The 17717-nt window shown below is 50.0% G+C and overlaps 2 protein-coding genes across 5 annotated transcripts in view; both read left to right on the forward strand.

Moving 5' to 3' along the window:
- The first annotated feature begins 67 nt into the window (after positions 1-67).
- LOC114790024 (EH domain-containing protein 4-like) lies at positions 68-9236 on the forward strand. The gene is made up of 5 exons (XM_028979606.1): positions 68-574; positions 2610-2707; positions 4397-4809; positions 7328-7492; positions 8335-9236. The coding sequence occupies exons 1-5, from the start codon at positions 426-428 to the stop codon at positions 8890-8892; spliced, it is 1383 nt and encodes a 460-aa protein (XP_028835439.1). The 5' UTR covers positions 68-425; the 3' UTR covers positions 8893-9236.
- Positions 9237-9814: 578 nt separating this feature from the next.
- sptbn5 (spectrin, beta, non-erythrocytic 5) overlaps positions 9815-17717 on the forward strand; it is a 39722-nt gene continuing 31819 nt past the window's right edge. For 2 of the 4 annotated variants that reach the window (XM_028975442.1, XM_028975461.1), the window contains exon 1: positions 17214-17434. In XM_028975442.1, coding sequence (XP_028831275.1) covers positions 17216-17434 — 219 coding nt within the window. In that variant the 5' untranslated portion in view covers positions 17214-17215. Of the gene's footprint in view, positions 9856-11025; positions 11145-14087; positions 14256-14326; positions 14444-14766; positions 14925-15002; positions 15232-17213; positions 17435-17717 lie in introns of those variants that run through there. The other 2 variants (XM_028975433.1, XM_028975451.1) reach the window with 2 other exon arrangements.

The raw sequence follows: 17717 nt of genomic DNA on the forward strand, positions 1-17717 counted from the left end.
GGCGGGGCATCGGCAGGGTGATGAATGGGTTTGTTTTTGCCACTCGTCCTCCCGGTGGAGGTCACATGTCCGCCCCGCCTTTGATGTGCCACAACTCTGCCTGCGCTGCATCTTGGGATTCATCCTGGTGGCATCGTCAGGAAACGGAGCGGCCTTCATCTCCGGAGTTTTCCCCATCCAGAATTCAGCTTTTTAAAGCGCCACTAACGTCCCACGTTCGCTGGAGCGTCCAGAATTCCTAGCGAATCCGTATCTTATAATGTTGTAATTCCCGACAGGGAACGCTGCCGCTGGATCTAATGGCCTGATAATAATTGGGAAGATGGTTTGCGTGCGTTTAGATGTGATCCGGCTCCGGTCCAGAATGAGCTTCTTGTTGGTTTTTTATCGCCTGCAGGTATCTGCTGGAGCAGGACTTCCCTGGAATGAGGATTGGCCCCGAGCCCACCACAGACGGCTTCATCGCGGTGATGTACGGCGATAACGAAGGCATCGTCCCCGGCAACGCCCTGGTCGTAGATCCCAAGAAACCCTTCCGTAAACTCAACGCCTTCGGGAACGCCTTCCTAAACAGGTGAACGTCGAGGGCGTGGTGACGTCCTCCAGGCTCTGAGGGTCACTTCTGTGGCCACCATACAGGTGGATTATATAATCAGCATATCGGGCAGCACACACACACACACACCACACACACACACACACACACACACATACACACACACACACACACACACACACACACACATACATACACACACACACACACACACATACACACACATACACACACACACACACACACACACACACACAATTTACTTCACTTTACTTCACTCCAAAAGCAACTCACAAGAGGACGACACCAGCAATTCTCATTCGGTTTCTATAGATTTTGAGTTTATAAAACTAAGATCCCTGATAAGGCCGAACTTGTCAGGAATAGAGCATGCTGGGAACTGTTATGTGCTGGACGAGTTTTTTTTTCTTGTGTGTGTGTGTGTGTTGGATTCGTCTGAAATACTTTTTGAGCAAGTGGGTGTTCAGCTGCTTCTTAAAGGTGGTATTAGTCTCAGCTAGTCGAATGGAGCAGGACAAGTTGTCCCACCAGCCAGGGACAGTAAAGGAGAACAGAGTTGATTGGGACCGGAGACCCCGTGAAGAGGGAGTTTTTAGTCTGGTTTCGTGTGTAGATCTGAGAGGGCGTGCAGGAGTGTATCTGTTGGTGTAAGAGGGAGAACTTCCATGTACAGCCCTGTAGGCACCATCAAGGATTTAAACTCGATGCGAGCAGCTACCGGGAGCCGGTGGAGAGAGGTGAGAAGAGGCGGGACGTGGGGGTGTTTCCGCTGGTTGAAGATGAGACGGGCTGCCATATTTTGGACCATCTGGAGGGGTTTTATGGTGACCGCAGAGGCTCCAGCCAGGAGAGAGTTACAATAGTCCAGTTTATGGATGACCATCACCTGGACGAGGAGCTGCATAGCCTGTTGTGAGAGAAAAGGCCGAATGTTGTAGAGAGTGAACCTGCAGGATCTGGAGATCGCAGCAACATGATGGTTCAGACTCAGTTTGTCATCTATCCAAACTCCAAGGCTTTTTGCAGACACACCGACACGCGCTGCTTTCTACTGATATGCTCGTGTTTGTACAGCTAACAGTGGGACGTGGAGTCAGCTGACCGTATCAACATGGTCTGTGTGCTCGAGGCGAGTAACAGGCCTGGTCGCCGTGGTTACGCAGGTGGGCGGGTCCGGCGGAAGGGCGGTTCACACTTTTAAACAGGCAGCGCTAATTTTATCGCCGTTTCCTCTGTTGACAGCGCTGCTGAGTTATTGTCGAGGAATCCAGAGGTGAGCGGAATTCCTCGACAGCTCGGCCGCTCGCTCCCATCCTGCCGCCGCCCGTGTTGCCACTTGAAACTCGCGTGTAAATTTAGCCCCGGACCACGTGACCATGTGAGGATACGGGTCCGTTCTCCTGCCCAAGGTCGTTCGTCTTCTGGCCGATGAAGAGTTTCGCTTTACTGAGAACAGGGAAGTGATGCAGCTGAATCGACTTTAAACAGCATTTCTTACAAAAAAACGTATCCTGGGTTGTTTTTCTGTTTCTGTGTTAATCACATTGAAGTGAAGTGATTGTCACTTGTGATACACAGCAGCACAGCACACGGTTCACACAGTGAAATGTGTCCTCTGTATTTAACCATCACCCTGAGTGAGCAGTGGGCACCAGGACAGGCGCCCGGGGAGCAGTGTGTGGGGACGGTGCTTTGCTCAGTGGTACCTTGGCGGATCGGGATTCAAACCGGCAACCTTCTGATTACGGGGCCGCTTCCTTAACCGCTAGACCACCGCTGTCCCAACAGGCCACCACTGCCCCCCATTGTGCTTTTTATTACTTGTTAGCATTTTACATGAGTTTCAATATCTCCTGATATTGTTTGAGGGATTCGCTTGGTTTTATCACGATCTGGCAACACTGTCTCGAATGGCACCTATTCAGAAGAATTGACCCAGACATGCTGGGAACTGTGGAGATAATGAGGGCTGGAGCTCCAGATGTGCAGGAAACTGGTTATTAATTAGATTGTCTTCTTCTCGTCCCACCAGGTTCATCTGCTCCCAGATGCCCAATCAGGTGCTGCAGAGCATCAGTATCATTGACACACCCGGGATCCTGTCTGGAGAAAAGCAGCGCATCAGCAGAGGCAAGTCCATCCAATCCATCCACCAATCCATCCACCCATCCATCCAGTCATCTATCCACCCATCCATCCAGTCATCCATCCAGTCATCCATCCACCCATCCATCCATCCACCCATCCATCCACCCATCCATCCACCCATCCATCCACCCATCCATCCACCCATCCATCCACCAATCCATCCACCCATCCATCCAGTCATCTATCCACCCATCCATGTTCTACAGTCCAGAAAATGGCAGCAACTACATCATCTCTGTGTTGGCTGAACATCTCCATTTAATCCAGTCTGGATGTCATCTATCCGCTGAAGCTCGAGTTGTGATGAGGTTCTGCTGTTAGAACTGTGTTGTCTTACTGATAATTTCTGTTATCTACACACGCACACGCGTGGGCAGCTGCACCCTCTCCGGCGCTGAACTTTCCGTTCCTCTTTTCTGCCACATCTGCTTCCTGCTCTGAGATGCACCTGCCTGTTTCTGGGCCCATGGAGGTGAAGACAGGGTTTTAAGTGCAGATGGGTTCTTATCCAGGTCCGTGGTGATTTAGTGGAGAAGTGGGTGCTTTGGGGTGCACCTTCTGACAGTTGTCAGGTTTTGTGGGGTGTTGTGGTCGGGTTGGCGGGGCAGTTTTCTTTAAAAATGCTGACCCATCACAGTCACTTCCTGCCGTTGGAAATCCCAGCTGCAGCCCACTTCCTGGAGACTTTGAGGAAATTGGGACGCCCAGTCAAAAGTTTCGAAACGTCTCCTCAGTCGTCTTTTCTGACGGTGAAATACCACACATTAAAGAACAGAAAATGTTCTTTAAAGCAGCGAACTATCGCTGTGATTATAGTTTGTTTTTGGGGGCCTGATTTAATTTTAGTTTTAGTCATTTTATTGGTCTTAGTCACGTCCAGACTCAAGTCTCAGTCGAATAAAAGTACGAGCATTTTAGTTTTATTTTAGTCAGAATTGTCCATGAATATTTTAGTCTAGTTTTTAACAGTTTTTCATGATACGTTTGGTGAAGTTATGATCAGCATTTCCACCTCATCTTGTTTCAGTCACATCGTAAAGGTTCGTGGATGAAGATATTTTGTGAGATCGAACTTCCATGCTCTTGGCTTAAATTAGAAAAGGTACGAGTGGAGAACACCTTGCTGAATATGTCCGTCTGTAGGCGAGTGATTTACTTGGTCCCGTTGGTGGTGGTGTGGTGGTTCTGGTGTAGTGAGGGTGGGGACCATCTGTTCCTGTTTCTCCTCATGACTCATCACCAGTCAGCAGCTTTTCCCGCTTTTCTTCACAATTTTCAGCTACAGAAGATGGGAGGAACCTGCGTCTTGTAGTTCTGTGGCCGCCTGTGGGCTCCACCCATGTCGGCGCTTGGCAGAGGGGCCGCGAATTACTGGTCGCAGACGTAATCCCAGCCATTATTGTTTCAGCGGCAGCACTTCCTCTTCCTCGCCTGGAGACTTCCTGTCAACTCAGACAGGTCTTCTGTCGCCATGACGACCAGGCCCGTCGTGCCGGTCCCGTTCTGAACTGGTGCCTTTTTCATGCTGTTCAAATTTGGATAGTTTATTTTGGGTTATTGATCATATGCTGTCAATATAATCAATACATGATTTGTGTACGGTGCAGAGCTCCTGTAGGGTTCCTGCTCTTCTCGCTGTGATGTTGACTGCTTTCTCCTCCCTGGTGACAGGCTACGATTTCTCCGAGGTGCTGCGCTGGTTCGGCGAGCGCGTGGACCGCATCATCCTGCTCTTTGACGCCCACAAGCTGGACATCTCAGACGAGTTCTCCGAGGCCATCAAGGCGTTCCGCGGGCAGGACGATAAGATCCGCGTGGTTCTGAACAAGTCCGACCAGGTGGACACGCAGCAGCTGATGCGGGTTTACGGCGCCCTCATGTGGTCGCTGGGGAAGGTGATCAACACGCCGGAGGTGGTGCGGGTCTACCTGGGCTCGTTCTGGGCCAAACCCCTGCAGAACGCTGACAACCGGCGGCTCTTCGAGGCCGAGGCGCAGGACCTGTTCCGGGACATCCAGGCTCTCCCGCGAAACGCCGCCCTGCGCAAACTCAACGACCTGATCAAGAGAGCGCGCCTGGCCAAGGTAACGCGAGCCTGCACAAGCAAAACCATCATTCTGATGGTGAATAATGAATTTAAATAACGCCAATCCGAGAGGCCACGCCCCTCGACCTTTATAATCTGCGGAGTGGGTGGAGCCTGCATCAAAATGTCATTCTATATGTTCTATTGATGCTTCTGGAGAATAAGAGAACAGAGGGAGGACCGCACAGCCGGTGTGTGTTGTGTATACGTGTCGTGTGTGTGTGTGTACAGCGGGTACGGATTCAGTATTAAAATCATTTTTTAGTTAATGAAGTTAAAGTTTTTCCTCATTAATGTACACGCAGCACTTCAAACTGACAGAAAAACACAGAATTGTTGATTAACGAAGAAAAAGTGAAAAATCACATCATGGTCCTCAGTATTCAGTAGAAGCACCATGATGATCTAATACAGCCATGAGTCCTTTTGGGAAAGATGCTACAAGTTTTTCACACCTGGATTTGGGCATCTTCTGCCATTCCTCCTTGCAGATCCTCTCCTGTTCTGGCAGGTGGGATGATAAACGTTGGTGGACAGACCTTTTTTTGGTTGATCCAGATATGCTCAATTGGGTTTAAGTCATGGCTCTGGCCCGGCCATTCAAGATCAGTCCCAGAGTTGTTGTGAAGCCACTCCTTCGTTGGTTTAGCTGTGTGCTCAGGGTCATTATCTTGTTGGAAGGTAAACCTACTTGGTCACATTCATCTTCCTCTCGATTGCAACCAGTCATCCTGTCCCTGCAGCTGCAAAACACCCCTCAGCATGATGCTGCCACCACCATGCTTCACTATTGGGACTGTATTGGACTGGATGATCAGTGCCTGGTTTTCTCCTCACATAACGCTTAGAATTAAGGCCAAAAAGTTCTATCTTGGTCTCATCAGACCAGAGAATCGTATTTCTCACCATCTTGGAGTCCTTCAGGTGTTTTTTTTTTTTTTTAAGCAAGCTCAGTGCAGGCTTTCATCTGGCTTCCCTCGGGACACTCTGGCATAAAGCCCTGACTGGTGGAGGGCTGCAGTGATGGTTGATGTTCAACAACTTTCTCCAGACTGGAGCTCAGCCACAGTGATCTTTGGGATCTTCTTGACCTCTCTCACCAGGGCTCTTCTTCCCTGAGAGCTCAGTCTGGCCGGACTGCAAGATCTAGGAACGGTTCTGGTCGTCCCAAATGTTGTCCGTTGTCCGCCATTGTGCTCTTAGGAACCTTAAGTGCAGAAGATTATTTTTGGTAGTCTTGGCCAGATCTGTGCTTTGTGGTGGTGGCCTAGCAGTTAAGGAAGCGGCCCCTGTAATCAGAAGGTTGCCGATCTGCCAAGGTGTCACTGAGGTCCCCTTGATGAAGTAATCACTTCACTTTCAAACACAGCTGGACTCAAATGAAGGTGTAGAACCATCTCAAGGATGATCAGAAGAAATGGACCTGAGTTAAATAACAAGGCAAAGGTCTGAATACTCAGGATTTTGTCAACAATTCTGTGTTTTTCTGTAAATGTGGGCGCTGTGTGTACATTAATGAACTTGAACGGTTTTATCAAATCGCTGCAGTATAACAGAGTGAAAAATATAAGGGGATCTGAATACTTATTGTACCCATTGTGTGTGTACATGTGTTGTGTGCTGTATGTGTGTGTTGTGTGCTGTGGTGTGTGTGTGTACGTGTGTTGTGTGCTGTATGTGTGTGTTGTGTGGTGTATGTGTGTGTTGTGGTGTGTGTACATGTATTGTGTTTGTGTATATGTGGTGTGTGTTGTGTATGTGTGTGTGTACATGTGTTGTGTATATGTGTTGTTGTTTGTGTGTGTGTGTACATGTGTTGTGTGCTGTATGTGTGTGTTGTGTGGTGTGTGTGTAGATGTGTTGTGTTGTGTGTGGTGTGTGTGTGTGTGTACGTGTGTGTGTACGTGTGTTGTGTGCTGTGGTGTGTGTGCGTGTGTTGTGTACGTGTGTTGTGTATGTGTGTGTGTGTACATGTGTTGTGTATATGTGTTGTTGTTTGTGTGTGTGTGTACATGTGTTGTGTGCTGTATGTGTGCTGTATGTGTGTGTTGTGGTGTGTGTACATGTGTTGTGTTTGTGTATATGTGGTGTGTGTTTTGTACGTCTTGTGTGTTTTCTCTCTTGGCCTCTGACCCAGCAGTACAGAACTCCTTATCTCCTTTGTAATATTTTCCATCCTGACCAAACAAACAGGAATCTGACACCCGTACACTCTCCTTCCTGCGGTGCAACACACACACACACACACACACACACACACACTGGCACAGTGAGAGAGTTTGTCAGTCCCACGCCCGCCCGGCGTATTTACGTCAGTGCCGGCCGTCTCAGGTCGCCGCGTTTTCCAGCGGAATAAACATCCCAGCGGGGGGAGGGAGGAGGGGTTTGGAGGGCGGAGCCGCGCTCTTATTTTGGCGCCCGGTGAGCACCGGCTTCCTCTTTTTTTTTTTTGGAGGAAAAGTTGTGTGTAAAAGTGTCTCGGTGGAAATGGACTCTCGGTCCTCTCCGTCCCTCAGGTACACGCCTACATCATCAGCCACCTGAAGAAGGAGATGCCGTCTCTGTTCGGGAAGGAGAAGAAGAAGGAGGAGCTCCTCGCCCGTCTGCCGGAGATCTACCTCATGCTGCAGAGGGAGCACCACATCTCCCCTGGGGACTTCCCCAACGTCCTCAAAATGCAGGTGAGTCCCCTCGGCCAGTCACGGTCCAGGCGCGTAATCTAGTATCTCGCAGCCGCTGCGTTTCGAGGAATTCGTGAAGGTCCATCGTCCGACGCCCCCTGACCGCAGCTTCACACCGACGTTCATGCAGGACGTTTATACGTCGAACATCTCCGCAATGCCATGAAGTCACGCTGATTATAGTTTAAACTGAATATTTAGTGTGGGTTCAGAGGGCTGGGCGGGGTCGGGGTTACCTGCACCGCCTCAGGCTCCGCCCCTCGAGCCGCTGGCGGTTTGTTCTGGCGAACAGTCACGTCCTCCACCCCAGCGGAGGAAGGAGCTGGCGGCCGCTGTGTGTGTGGTGGAGGAACGCCCTGGATTATGAGGAGCAGACGGAGGGATGATGGCTCTCGTGGGACGGGCCTGCAACAAGTCACACGCTCTCACTGAGCTGATTCTCCATCTACACATGCGCACCCCGTCTATCTGGTACCCCACTTTCTCTTCGTACTCCACGTTCTGCTGCAGTTCTGCTCGTGTGCGTCATGTTAAACTTTATTTACATTTTATTTAACCTGATAGTGGCTCCCAAACTGGGGCATGGTGGGCATGTCATGGTGCCCACTGCTCACCAAGGGTGATGGTTAAACACAGGGGACACGTTTCACCGTGTTCACCGTGTGCTGTGCTGCAGTGTCTCACAATGACAATCACTTCACTTTTTTAAAATCTTCTCTTAAAGGGCCAGCGACCAACCTGGTTCCTGGGGCTGTGGACCACGCCTCCACATAAACTGGCCAATCAGAAATCAGCATACAAATGATTTCACCTGCATGTGTTGTTGTTCGTGGTTTCCGTAGGAACAACTCCAGCACTACGACTTCAGCAAGTTCCCGTCTCTGAAGCCCAAGCTGATCGAGTCGGTGGATAAGATGCTGAGTAACCGGATTTCGGGCCTCATGACGATGATCCGCGAGGAGGAGAGCAAGCAGCCGCCGCCGATGGTGATGGGCGGGGCCTTCCAGGGCTCGGAGGACGGGCCGTTCGAACACGGCTACGGCGAGGGGATCAGCGCGGGCGCCGACGCCGAGGACTGGATCGTGAGCCGCGACAAGCCGCGCTACGACGAGATCTTCTACACGCTCATGCCCATCAACGGCAAGGTGACCGGCGTCAACGCCAAGAAGGAGATGATGAACTCGCGCCTGCCCAACACCGTCCTCGGAAAGATCTGGAAGCTGGCCGACTGCGACTGCGACGGCATGCTGGACGACGAGGAGTTCGCTCTGGCCCAGCACCTGATCAAGATCAAACTGGAGGGCTTCGAGATCCCCAACGAACTGCCCCGCCACCTGGTGCCGCCCTCCCACCGCAAGAACCCCACCGCCGACACCCTGTACAACCACAGCGAGGACTGAGGCATTCTGGGAAATGTATTCATTTCATTTTCATGCAATCTTTATTGTTTCTATTGACATAATACACCCCTCACGTCCCGCCGGGCACCTCCTGTGGCATTCTGGGAAACCAGAGACACTCGCGCTTCATTTAAAAGGACTGTTGTCTGTGTTTATTAATAGTCCCGACGTCTTCTGACCTCTGGGCCAATATTGACTCGATATTCCAGGCATCGCTCGGAGGGCGGGGCTTTTTATAGACCTTCTCTTGAAATAAACTAACACGCTTTCCTGTAAATCGGCCTGATTTCAGAGCCGTGCTGCTGTTACACATGGCGAGAAATAAACGGGACCGTCTCAGATTCCTCCTTCTCTGTCCTTCATCACATGCAGCTTTAATCAGAGCCTCTCGTGGCGAGTGTCGTGACGCCGTTACGCTCTGCTGGCGGTGAAGGGAATAAGTTCGGTTCCGTAGGAAAGGTCTCGCTGTTGCCTCAGAGCCCGGGCCGTGTGGCCAGTATATTAGGGACGCCGCTTCGTCACACCAGGTGGCGCTGCAGGTGTCTGCTTTAGTGCCGGGTGTGTGTAAAATGACCCCGGATGCCCGGTAATGCTTCGTGTGTCTGGACGGATGCTGGTTCTGCAGAATCTCTTCATCAGAGGTTCTGGAAGAGCCCGTACCTGCACACGAGGGAACTGTGTGTGAGTTCTGGCATGGACGGTTTTCCAGATGAATTTTACGCTCATGTTGATGATTGACGCGATAAGAAACGCTGATACGGCCGGATTATTACTCCTCCTTCGCTGTCCACCTGGATTCCGGAGGAACCCCCGTCTCGGCGACCTTTACTCCCTGCCATGCCGGGGTCAGGTGAGCAGCCGCCGCAGTAAAACTGTACCTGAGCAGCTTCAAAGTTCACCCGAGCTGGTCCGAGCTCACGCCACGGTCCACATCTGGAGCCGGCGCCGGACTGCGGCTGGAAGGTGTGTATGCGCCTGCACGTTATTATTATCCACTTTTAATAATGGTGTAAAGCGTGGTGACGTCAGACGGGCCCGAGCTGCTGTTCTGAAGGGCTCCCTGAAGTACGGTACGGTGTTCACTTGTGGACCATTTATTCACAACAGTCTGTAATTTTAATTGTAGGATTAGTTTGAATTGTTCACTTTCTAGACATTTCTCCTCTCCGTCTTGGTGAAAGTGGAGAAAGGTCAGGTGACAGCAGGTCATGATGTCTGGTAATAAATGACCGAGTATAAAGTGTCAGGAATTTTTACAGTGGTGCAGAGTGTGTTCGTAATGGCCAAAGTGTGTGTGTGTGTGTGTGTGTGTGTGTGCGTGCATATTCAGTTTTGTAGCACCTCACAAATAAAGATTTTTACATATTTCTCTTCTTGTGAAGCTTCGGGTCGTTTAGAATGCCCTTGATTTCCATTAAGAAATTCTGAAGCTGTCAGACCTGCATTAATACACTCATAAATAATGATCATTCCACAGGAACTCAAGACTAAGTTTCTTTATTTTTCTAAATTTCAGAAACATCTGAACAGTAGTGTGTGTATATAAAATTATTCAAGTTGTTTTATTGTCGCTAAGTAAAGCACTTGTGGCCTGTGGTAGGACAGTGGTGGCCTAGCGGTTAAGGAAGCGGCCCCGTAATCAGAAGTTTGCCGGTTTGAATCCCGATCCGCCAAGGTACCACTGAGCAAAGCACCGTCCCCACACACTGCTCCCCGGGCGCCTGTCATGGCCGCCCACTGCTCACTCAGGGTGATGGTTAAATGCAGAGGACACATTTCACTGTGTGCACCGTGTGCTGTGCTGCTGTGTATCACATGTGACAATCACTTCAAAAAACTTAATAAATGAGCCAATTTATTGATTAAAGAGCTTAATTATTTCATTATTATGAATGCTGATCTTATTTTCATCCAAACATGTTTAAAACGCCAGATGGAAAATAGGCCATAATCCTTTAACAATGAAGAACTTATTTGAATAAAATGTATAATCTATAACCTATAATCCATCCAGACTTTCCCAGATCACAATGAAATATGTCATTTAGAGAATCCTGATGCTGTTTGATCCCAGTCCATTTACAGATGTGTGTTCCATTGTTGTGTGTGTGTGTGTGTGTGTGTGTGTTCCAGCGGTGATGGACAGCGATGACTATGAACATGGCCGCATTCGTGAGCTGCAGGAGCAGCGGATGGCGGTGCAGAAGAAGACCTACACCAAGTGGATGAACAGTGTCTTCACCAAGAACGGGGTAGGCAGAACCCAGGCTGGCGCTCAACGCTCTCCGTCCTCAACCGATGACTGAGCTGTCAGTAGGAGGAACAGCCCCCTGACCCCACGGGGGGATTCCTGACCTCCTTCAAGAGGAAAGGGCAGCCCAGAGGCCGGGGTCGGACATGAGAGTTTCAGCATTAGCCGGTGCAGGAAGGAAGGATGGCTGAATGTAGGGTCTGGCACTGCTCTATAGAGTAAAACTCTGGGCCATGTGTTTCCTAAAGCAGAAACAATGAAATGCCTGAAACAGGAAACTTCACTTTCAATCAGGCTGCATGTAAAATGTAGCATGTGGGGCGTGTTCATTAACATCACATTCATAACGCTGGAATTAAAGCGCCAGATAACCTGCATGTTGGTGTTGGTAGTGGGCGTGGTCACGTTCGCTGGAATTAAAGCGCCTGATAACCTGCATGTTGGTGTTGGTAGTGGGCGTGGTCACGTTCACTAGGAATTAAAGCGCCTGATAACCTGCATGTTGGTGTTGGTAGTGGGCGTGGTCATGTTAACTGGAATTAAAGCGCCTGATAACCTGCATGTTGGTGTTGGTAGTGGGCGTGGTCACGTTCACTAGGAATTAAAGCGCCTGATAACCTGCATGTTGGTGTTGGTAGTGGGCGTGGTCACGTTCACTGGAATTAAAGCGCCTGATAACCTGCATGTTGGTGTTGGTAGTGGGCGTGGTCACGTTGACTGGAATTAAAGCGCCTGATAACCTGCATGTTGGTGTTGGTAGTGGGCGTGGTCACGTTGACTGGAATTAAAGCGCCTGATAACCTGCATGTTGGTGTTGGTAGTGGGCGTGGTCACGTACACTAGGAATTAAAGCGCCTGATAACCTGCATGTTGGTGTTGGTAGTGGGCGTGGTCACGTTGACTGGAATTAAAGCGCCTGTTAACCTGCATGTTGGTGTTGGTAGTGGGCGTGGTCATGTTGACTGGAATTAAAGCGCCTGATAACCTGCATGTTGGTGTTGGTAGTGGGCGTGGTCATGTTGACTGGAATTGAAGCGCCTGATAACCTGCATGTTGGTGTCGGTAGTGGGCGTGGTCATGTTGACTGGAATTAAAGCGCCTGATAACCTCCATGTTGGTGTTGGTAGTGGGCGTGGTCACGTTGACTGGAATTAAAGCGCCTGATAACCTGTATGTTGGTGTCGGTAGTGGGCGTGGTCATGTTCACTAGGAATTAAAGCGCCTGATAACCTGCATGTTGGTGTTGGTAGTGGGCGTGGTCATGTTCACTAGGAATTAAAGCGCCTGATAACCTCCATGTTGGTGTTGGTAGTGGGCGTGGTCACGTTTGTGTATTAGGGGTATTAGTGTAGAGAATGTAGTGAAATGGAGGAGGGGCATAATTACACTCAAACTAAAAGGTCTGGGTGAGGAGTCAGTTCCTCCTCTGCAACTTATAGATAGTAAGTGAATGGATCTAAATTGTGAGGTGATGGGGCAGTGGTGGCCTAGCGGTTAAGGAAGCGGCCCCGTAATCAGAAGGTTGCCGGTTTGAATCCCGATCCGCCAAGGTGCCACTGAGCAAAGCACCGTCCCCACACACTGCTCCCCGGGCGCCTGTCATGGTGCCCACTGCTCACTCAGGGTGATGGTTAAATGCAGAGGACAAATTTCACCGTGTGCACCGCGTGCTGCTGTGTATCACATGTGACAATCACTTCACTTTAAACATTTAGTGCCAGCAAAGTTTATAGATTCAACTGCTGTTTATACTGATTGAAGAACCGTATGTTGGTTCCATCTTTGGTCGCTCTGCAGTATTTGTAAGAATGGGGCTCTCGTTTTTTGTTGTAGTTGGTGATGTTTCTGTAGGATGAACGGGGATGAAGTCCACGGCATGAACCCGGTCCTGACTGGCAGCTTTGAACATGAAAGAAAACACCGGCTTCCTGTGCTAATGATGCAGAACCCGGGCGTGTGATTTGCGGCAGTTTGTCTGTTGTGATAAGCGCGTCCTCCCTGAAGGCATGCGCCGGGGTCAGAGGTCAGACTGAAACAGAGGCTCGGCGCGAGTGGCCGCGTGTCCCTCTCAGCCCTGCTCAGGAAGGGAAGTGTATTCATAGTCATCCGCACTCGTCCCGAAGCTGCGTCAAGTCTTTACCGCTTTCCGCTTCCTCTTCCGCTCCACGATTGTTCTCCGCTCGGCGTCTGTCAGCTCCTGGTTGACACTGAAATCAGAGAGACGATAAAAACGAACGTCTGACACATAAATCTCAGAGCGGCTCTCCGGTGCGTTACTGTACAGTGGCTCGGTGACATTTGGGGTCACTAGTTTACATTTCCAGCATTTACCAGACGCCCTTATCCAGAGCACCTTACAGTCAGTAGTTACAGGGACAGTCCCCCCCTGGAGACACTCAGGGTTAAGTGTCCTGCTCAGGGACACAATGGTAGTAAGTGGGGTTTGAACCTGGGTCTTCTGGTTAGTCAAGTGTGTTACCCACCAGGCTACTACCCCCCAGTGTAGAATTTGGGGTTTTCTGTCCAAATCGCTGTGATTCGTTCTTTAAATCATTCAGAAGAAACAACACTTTTTGGGTTCCATGTCTGCCATGCAGGGAACACGGGATCGGCAACCAATCACAACGCAACTGCTTAACTTAACAAACCCCCTGATTGGCCGACCGGTTAGAGAACCCGATTGACGGACCACAATTCAGTTCAGCGGCGCCTCGGTCTTTCACCGCAGTGGCATCAGTTGTCGGGTGTGGTGTGAACCGGAGTCAGGCTTCCTGGGGAGGGGAGGGCGGATCTCCCCCCACCGCCGTCCCCCGAGCCTGAGAGTTCAAAGGTCAGAGCACACCCAGCATCAGCAGGGACATGGACCTCGATCCCCGCAGGTCTCTCCGCTGTGTTCCCTGCAGATTTTTTTGGACCTGATCTCAGTGTTTGTGTGATGATGTAGGAGAACGTGGTCCTGAATGACGTCTACACCGAGCTGAAGACCGGCCTGCACCTGGTGCGACTGCTGGAGCTCATCTCCAGGGAGACGCTGCCACCACCGAGCCGCCGCACTCTGCGGGTCCACTGCCTGGAGAACAACAGCATCGCCATCAACTTCCTCAAGACCAAGGTGCCCCGCCCCCCCACTCGTACATGCGTCCCCTCCCCACGTCCAGGTTTTATTCCAGAGTCTCCTTCTAGATTTGTGTGGATCTGATCGGCCCTGAGAACGTGGTGGATGGGGACAGGACGCTCATCCTGGGTCTCATATGGATCATAATTTTGAGGTTCCAGATCGGTGCCATCAACTTAGAGGAGGTACGGTAACCCCAAAAATGCACCATCACCTTAAAAAAGTGGCAGAATTTGACACTAGAAGCATATTTAATGTAGCAATGGCCCATCCTGCTCTGAGATACCAGCACGCCCACCTTAGCTCCTTCTTACCGGAGAGCAGAGCTAAAAAGAGCTATTTCATATTTAAAATTTTTCTACATGTTTCAGTTTAAGTTTGGCACCAAAAATTGGCCAGTATGGTGCTCACCCCTCCATATTTTCACCAGTTCCCCAAACCGTACGTATTTAGTAAACTGGAGGCTCCATGTCAGATGAAATGTGAGCAGCGTGTGACCTCTCCTCAGGCCAGCGGGGATGCCAGCCTCGCCCGGCGCTCTGCTAAAGAGGCTCTTCTCATCTGGTGCCAGCGCAAGACGGCTGGCTATGCCAGCGTGGACGTGCAGGACTTCTCCGGCAGCTGGCGGGATGGCTTGGCGTTTAACGCTCTCATACACGCCCACAGGTAGGAGAATTTCGACCGACTTTCATGCGTTTGGGGAACGTCGGCGTGAAGAAGAAGTGTCCCGTTTTGCGTTTGAAGGCCGGACCTCTTTGACTACCAGCGCCTGCGTGAAGACCAGCCGAAGCACAACCTGTGCCACGCCTTCCACCTGGCCGAGAAGGAGTTCGGCATCCTGCAGCTGCTGGACGCTGAAGACATCATGGTGCGGCATCCAGACGAGAAGTCCATCATGACCTACGTCTCGCTGTACTACCACTACTTCTCCAAGATGAAGCAGGGCCAGACCGTCCAGAAGCGCATCGCTAAGGTCAGCAGCAGGTCACCTCGTCTCTGCTGTCCACCCTTCCTCCATTTACATTTCCAGCATTTACCAGACGTCCTTATCCAGAGAGGGACTTACAGTCAGTAGTTACAGGGACAGTCCCCCCCTGGAGTCACTCAGGGTTAAGTGTCTTGCTCACGGACATCTTTGTAGTAAGTGGGGTTTGAACCTGGGTCTCCTGGGGAGTGTGTTACCCACCAGGCTACTAGCACCCTTCCTCCACTCATGCTGCCTGGTTCTTGGTGTTGTCCCCTCACGTCCCCCAATTTTATCCAGAACTGCTTCTGGATAAGGGTGGTAGTAACCCAGTGGGTAACACACTCGCCTATGAACCAGAAGACCCGGGTTCGAATCCCACTTACGACCATTGTGTCCCTGAGCAAGACACTTAACCTTAAGTTGCTCCAGGGGGGGACTGTCCCTGTAACTACTGATTGTATGTCGCTCTGGATAAGGACGTCTGGTAAATGCTGTAAATGTAAATGCTTCCGCAGGGCCGCTGGCGTTCAGGCGCCACGCTGAATCTCCGGCGTACGAATATCTGACGTGATCTGACGTCAGGCTCGGGTCAGGATATTGTACGATTCGCTGCTTGTAAATTAGTGTTTCATGTGCTGTCAATTAGTTTTATTAAATGTTCATTTGATTGGCAAATCTCACGTGATAGAGGTGTGAAAATGGACGCAGTGGCGGTGGGTGAACCACATTTCACCACTACGGTACGCCAAAGCACCACACTAGTTTAAATTTAATTAAAGATTAAATTAAAGCGAAAATACAATGTTCCATAAGAAACTTTTATTTTATTCAATAAATACAATATAAAACTATAGTTTTTATCAATGTACGCCTTTAAGAGCTTCTGGCTCACCTCTGTAGTTAATCTGAAGGTTCTTGGTCTGCTGATAAGTTTTTCTTGTGGTGTTTTTCTGTGAAATGGTTGACTTTTTAGGGCCGAAACTGAATTAGTTAAAAACTCCAGCTGGAACCTCGGCCTTGTTGGATGCTGAAGGTTCTCCTTTACTGTGTATTGGAGGGGGTTTCAGTCAACATGCGCCGGTTATGGCGTGAATGCAGATCATACACAGTACTCACAGGCTGCTGGATGTATAGCTCGATCATTTTCATCTTCATGTTTATCTAAAATTATTTTATGTGCTCATCTTCTTCATGTGAGGCTTTTAAAAAGATGGCCACTACATTACAGATATTCCACCCCAATGGCCGTTCGATTGCATGGACGATTAACTTTAATGGAAATAAAGTCCTGCGTCGTAGTGTCCTTTAGCAACGTATCACTTCCTTTGATTTCCATCTTTGGAGTATTATAATTTGCTGCTCAAATGTTCGGGCTCAGGATTTATTTTCACTATCAGAACTGCTTCTGTTGAAAGAACCATTTAGGACTTTTATGTTCATAGAAATTGTACTTGAATCTAAACACAAAATAGAAAATTGTGTTTCCACTCCTGCATAACCAAATCCATGCTTGGTTTCAGTCTACAGTCTCGCTGCTAGATGTTCCATAATAGGTCCTTTAGTTAAAAAAAAAAAGGTTCTTAGGTTCCATCAGACCAGCTGTGAATCACAAAAACACACACTCCCTGGATAAGCGAGAGGATTTATGGAGTGTACACATGTACAGGCTCATTTAGAACAGTCTCAACAGACCTACAGGCCCACACCCATGTTCACGCAGGATGTGGGACTCAGAGCTCCCTACATGTTCACAACTTTTGGGGTAATATCTTGTCATACAGTAAGCAGTTATACCTGGCCTAAACCTTACTTATTATTATTATTATTATTATTATTATTGTAATTCATGGTTTTAAGAGTGGCCTCGGGCGCCCCCTCTCGGCAGCGCAGGGCGCCGCAGGTTCTAATTAGAAAAGCGCCTTTGGCGGATTATCGGATTCCGTCCTGGTGCGGGAGGGGCGGCTGTTCGCGGTAAGCAGATAAACTTGTGATGCGTGGAGGTCCCGGGTTCTCCATGCGCTGCGTAATGACGCGTTCCGACCGGCCTCATAACCGGACCCGGCGACAGCCTGGCTGGATCGGGGTCGCGATGTCCCTCACCGGGAACCTCAGCAGCCAGTGGCTGAGGTGGCACTACATGCGGGAGGCGGTCGTCAGTCCTCAGAAGTCCGCGCTGGCGAAGGTGCGTGTGTTTGGTCAGGTACAGAAGGTGTGGAACCAGCATTCCTTCCTCTTCATTCCTTCAGTAATAGTGAGGTAATAGTGAGGTAGAGCTGCATCCACCAAGTCAAGGTTTTCTCCATCCAGACCTCCGTTCTTCTCCTGACATCCATACACGCGAGGTGACCCTGTCCAGGGTCTACGTCCCTTTCTGTGTATGTTACTGGAAGGCCACTTGCCCCCTGCAGTCTGTTCTTCAGACTGGATGGCCACATTTGGGGGTACACGATGGCTGCGTGGAGAGTGGAACATGTAATGGAAAGAACAATCGT

The sequence above is a fragment of the Denticeps clupeoides genome, chromosome 1 (genome assembly GCF_900700375.1).
Source record: "Denticeps clupeoides chromosome 1, fDenClu1.1, whole genome shotgun sequence".
Classification (NCBI taxonomy): domain Eukaryota; kingdom Metazoa; phylum Chordata; class Actinopteri; order Clupeiformes; family Denticipitidae; genus Denticeps; species Denticeps clupeoides.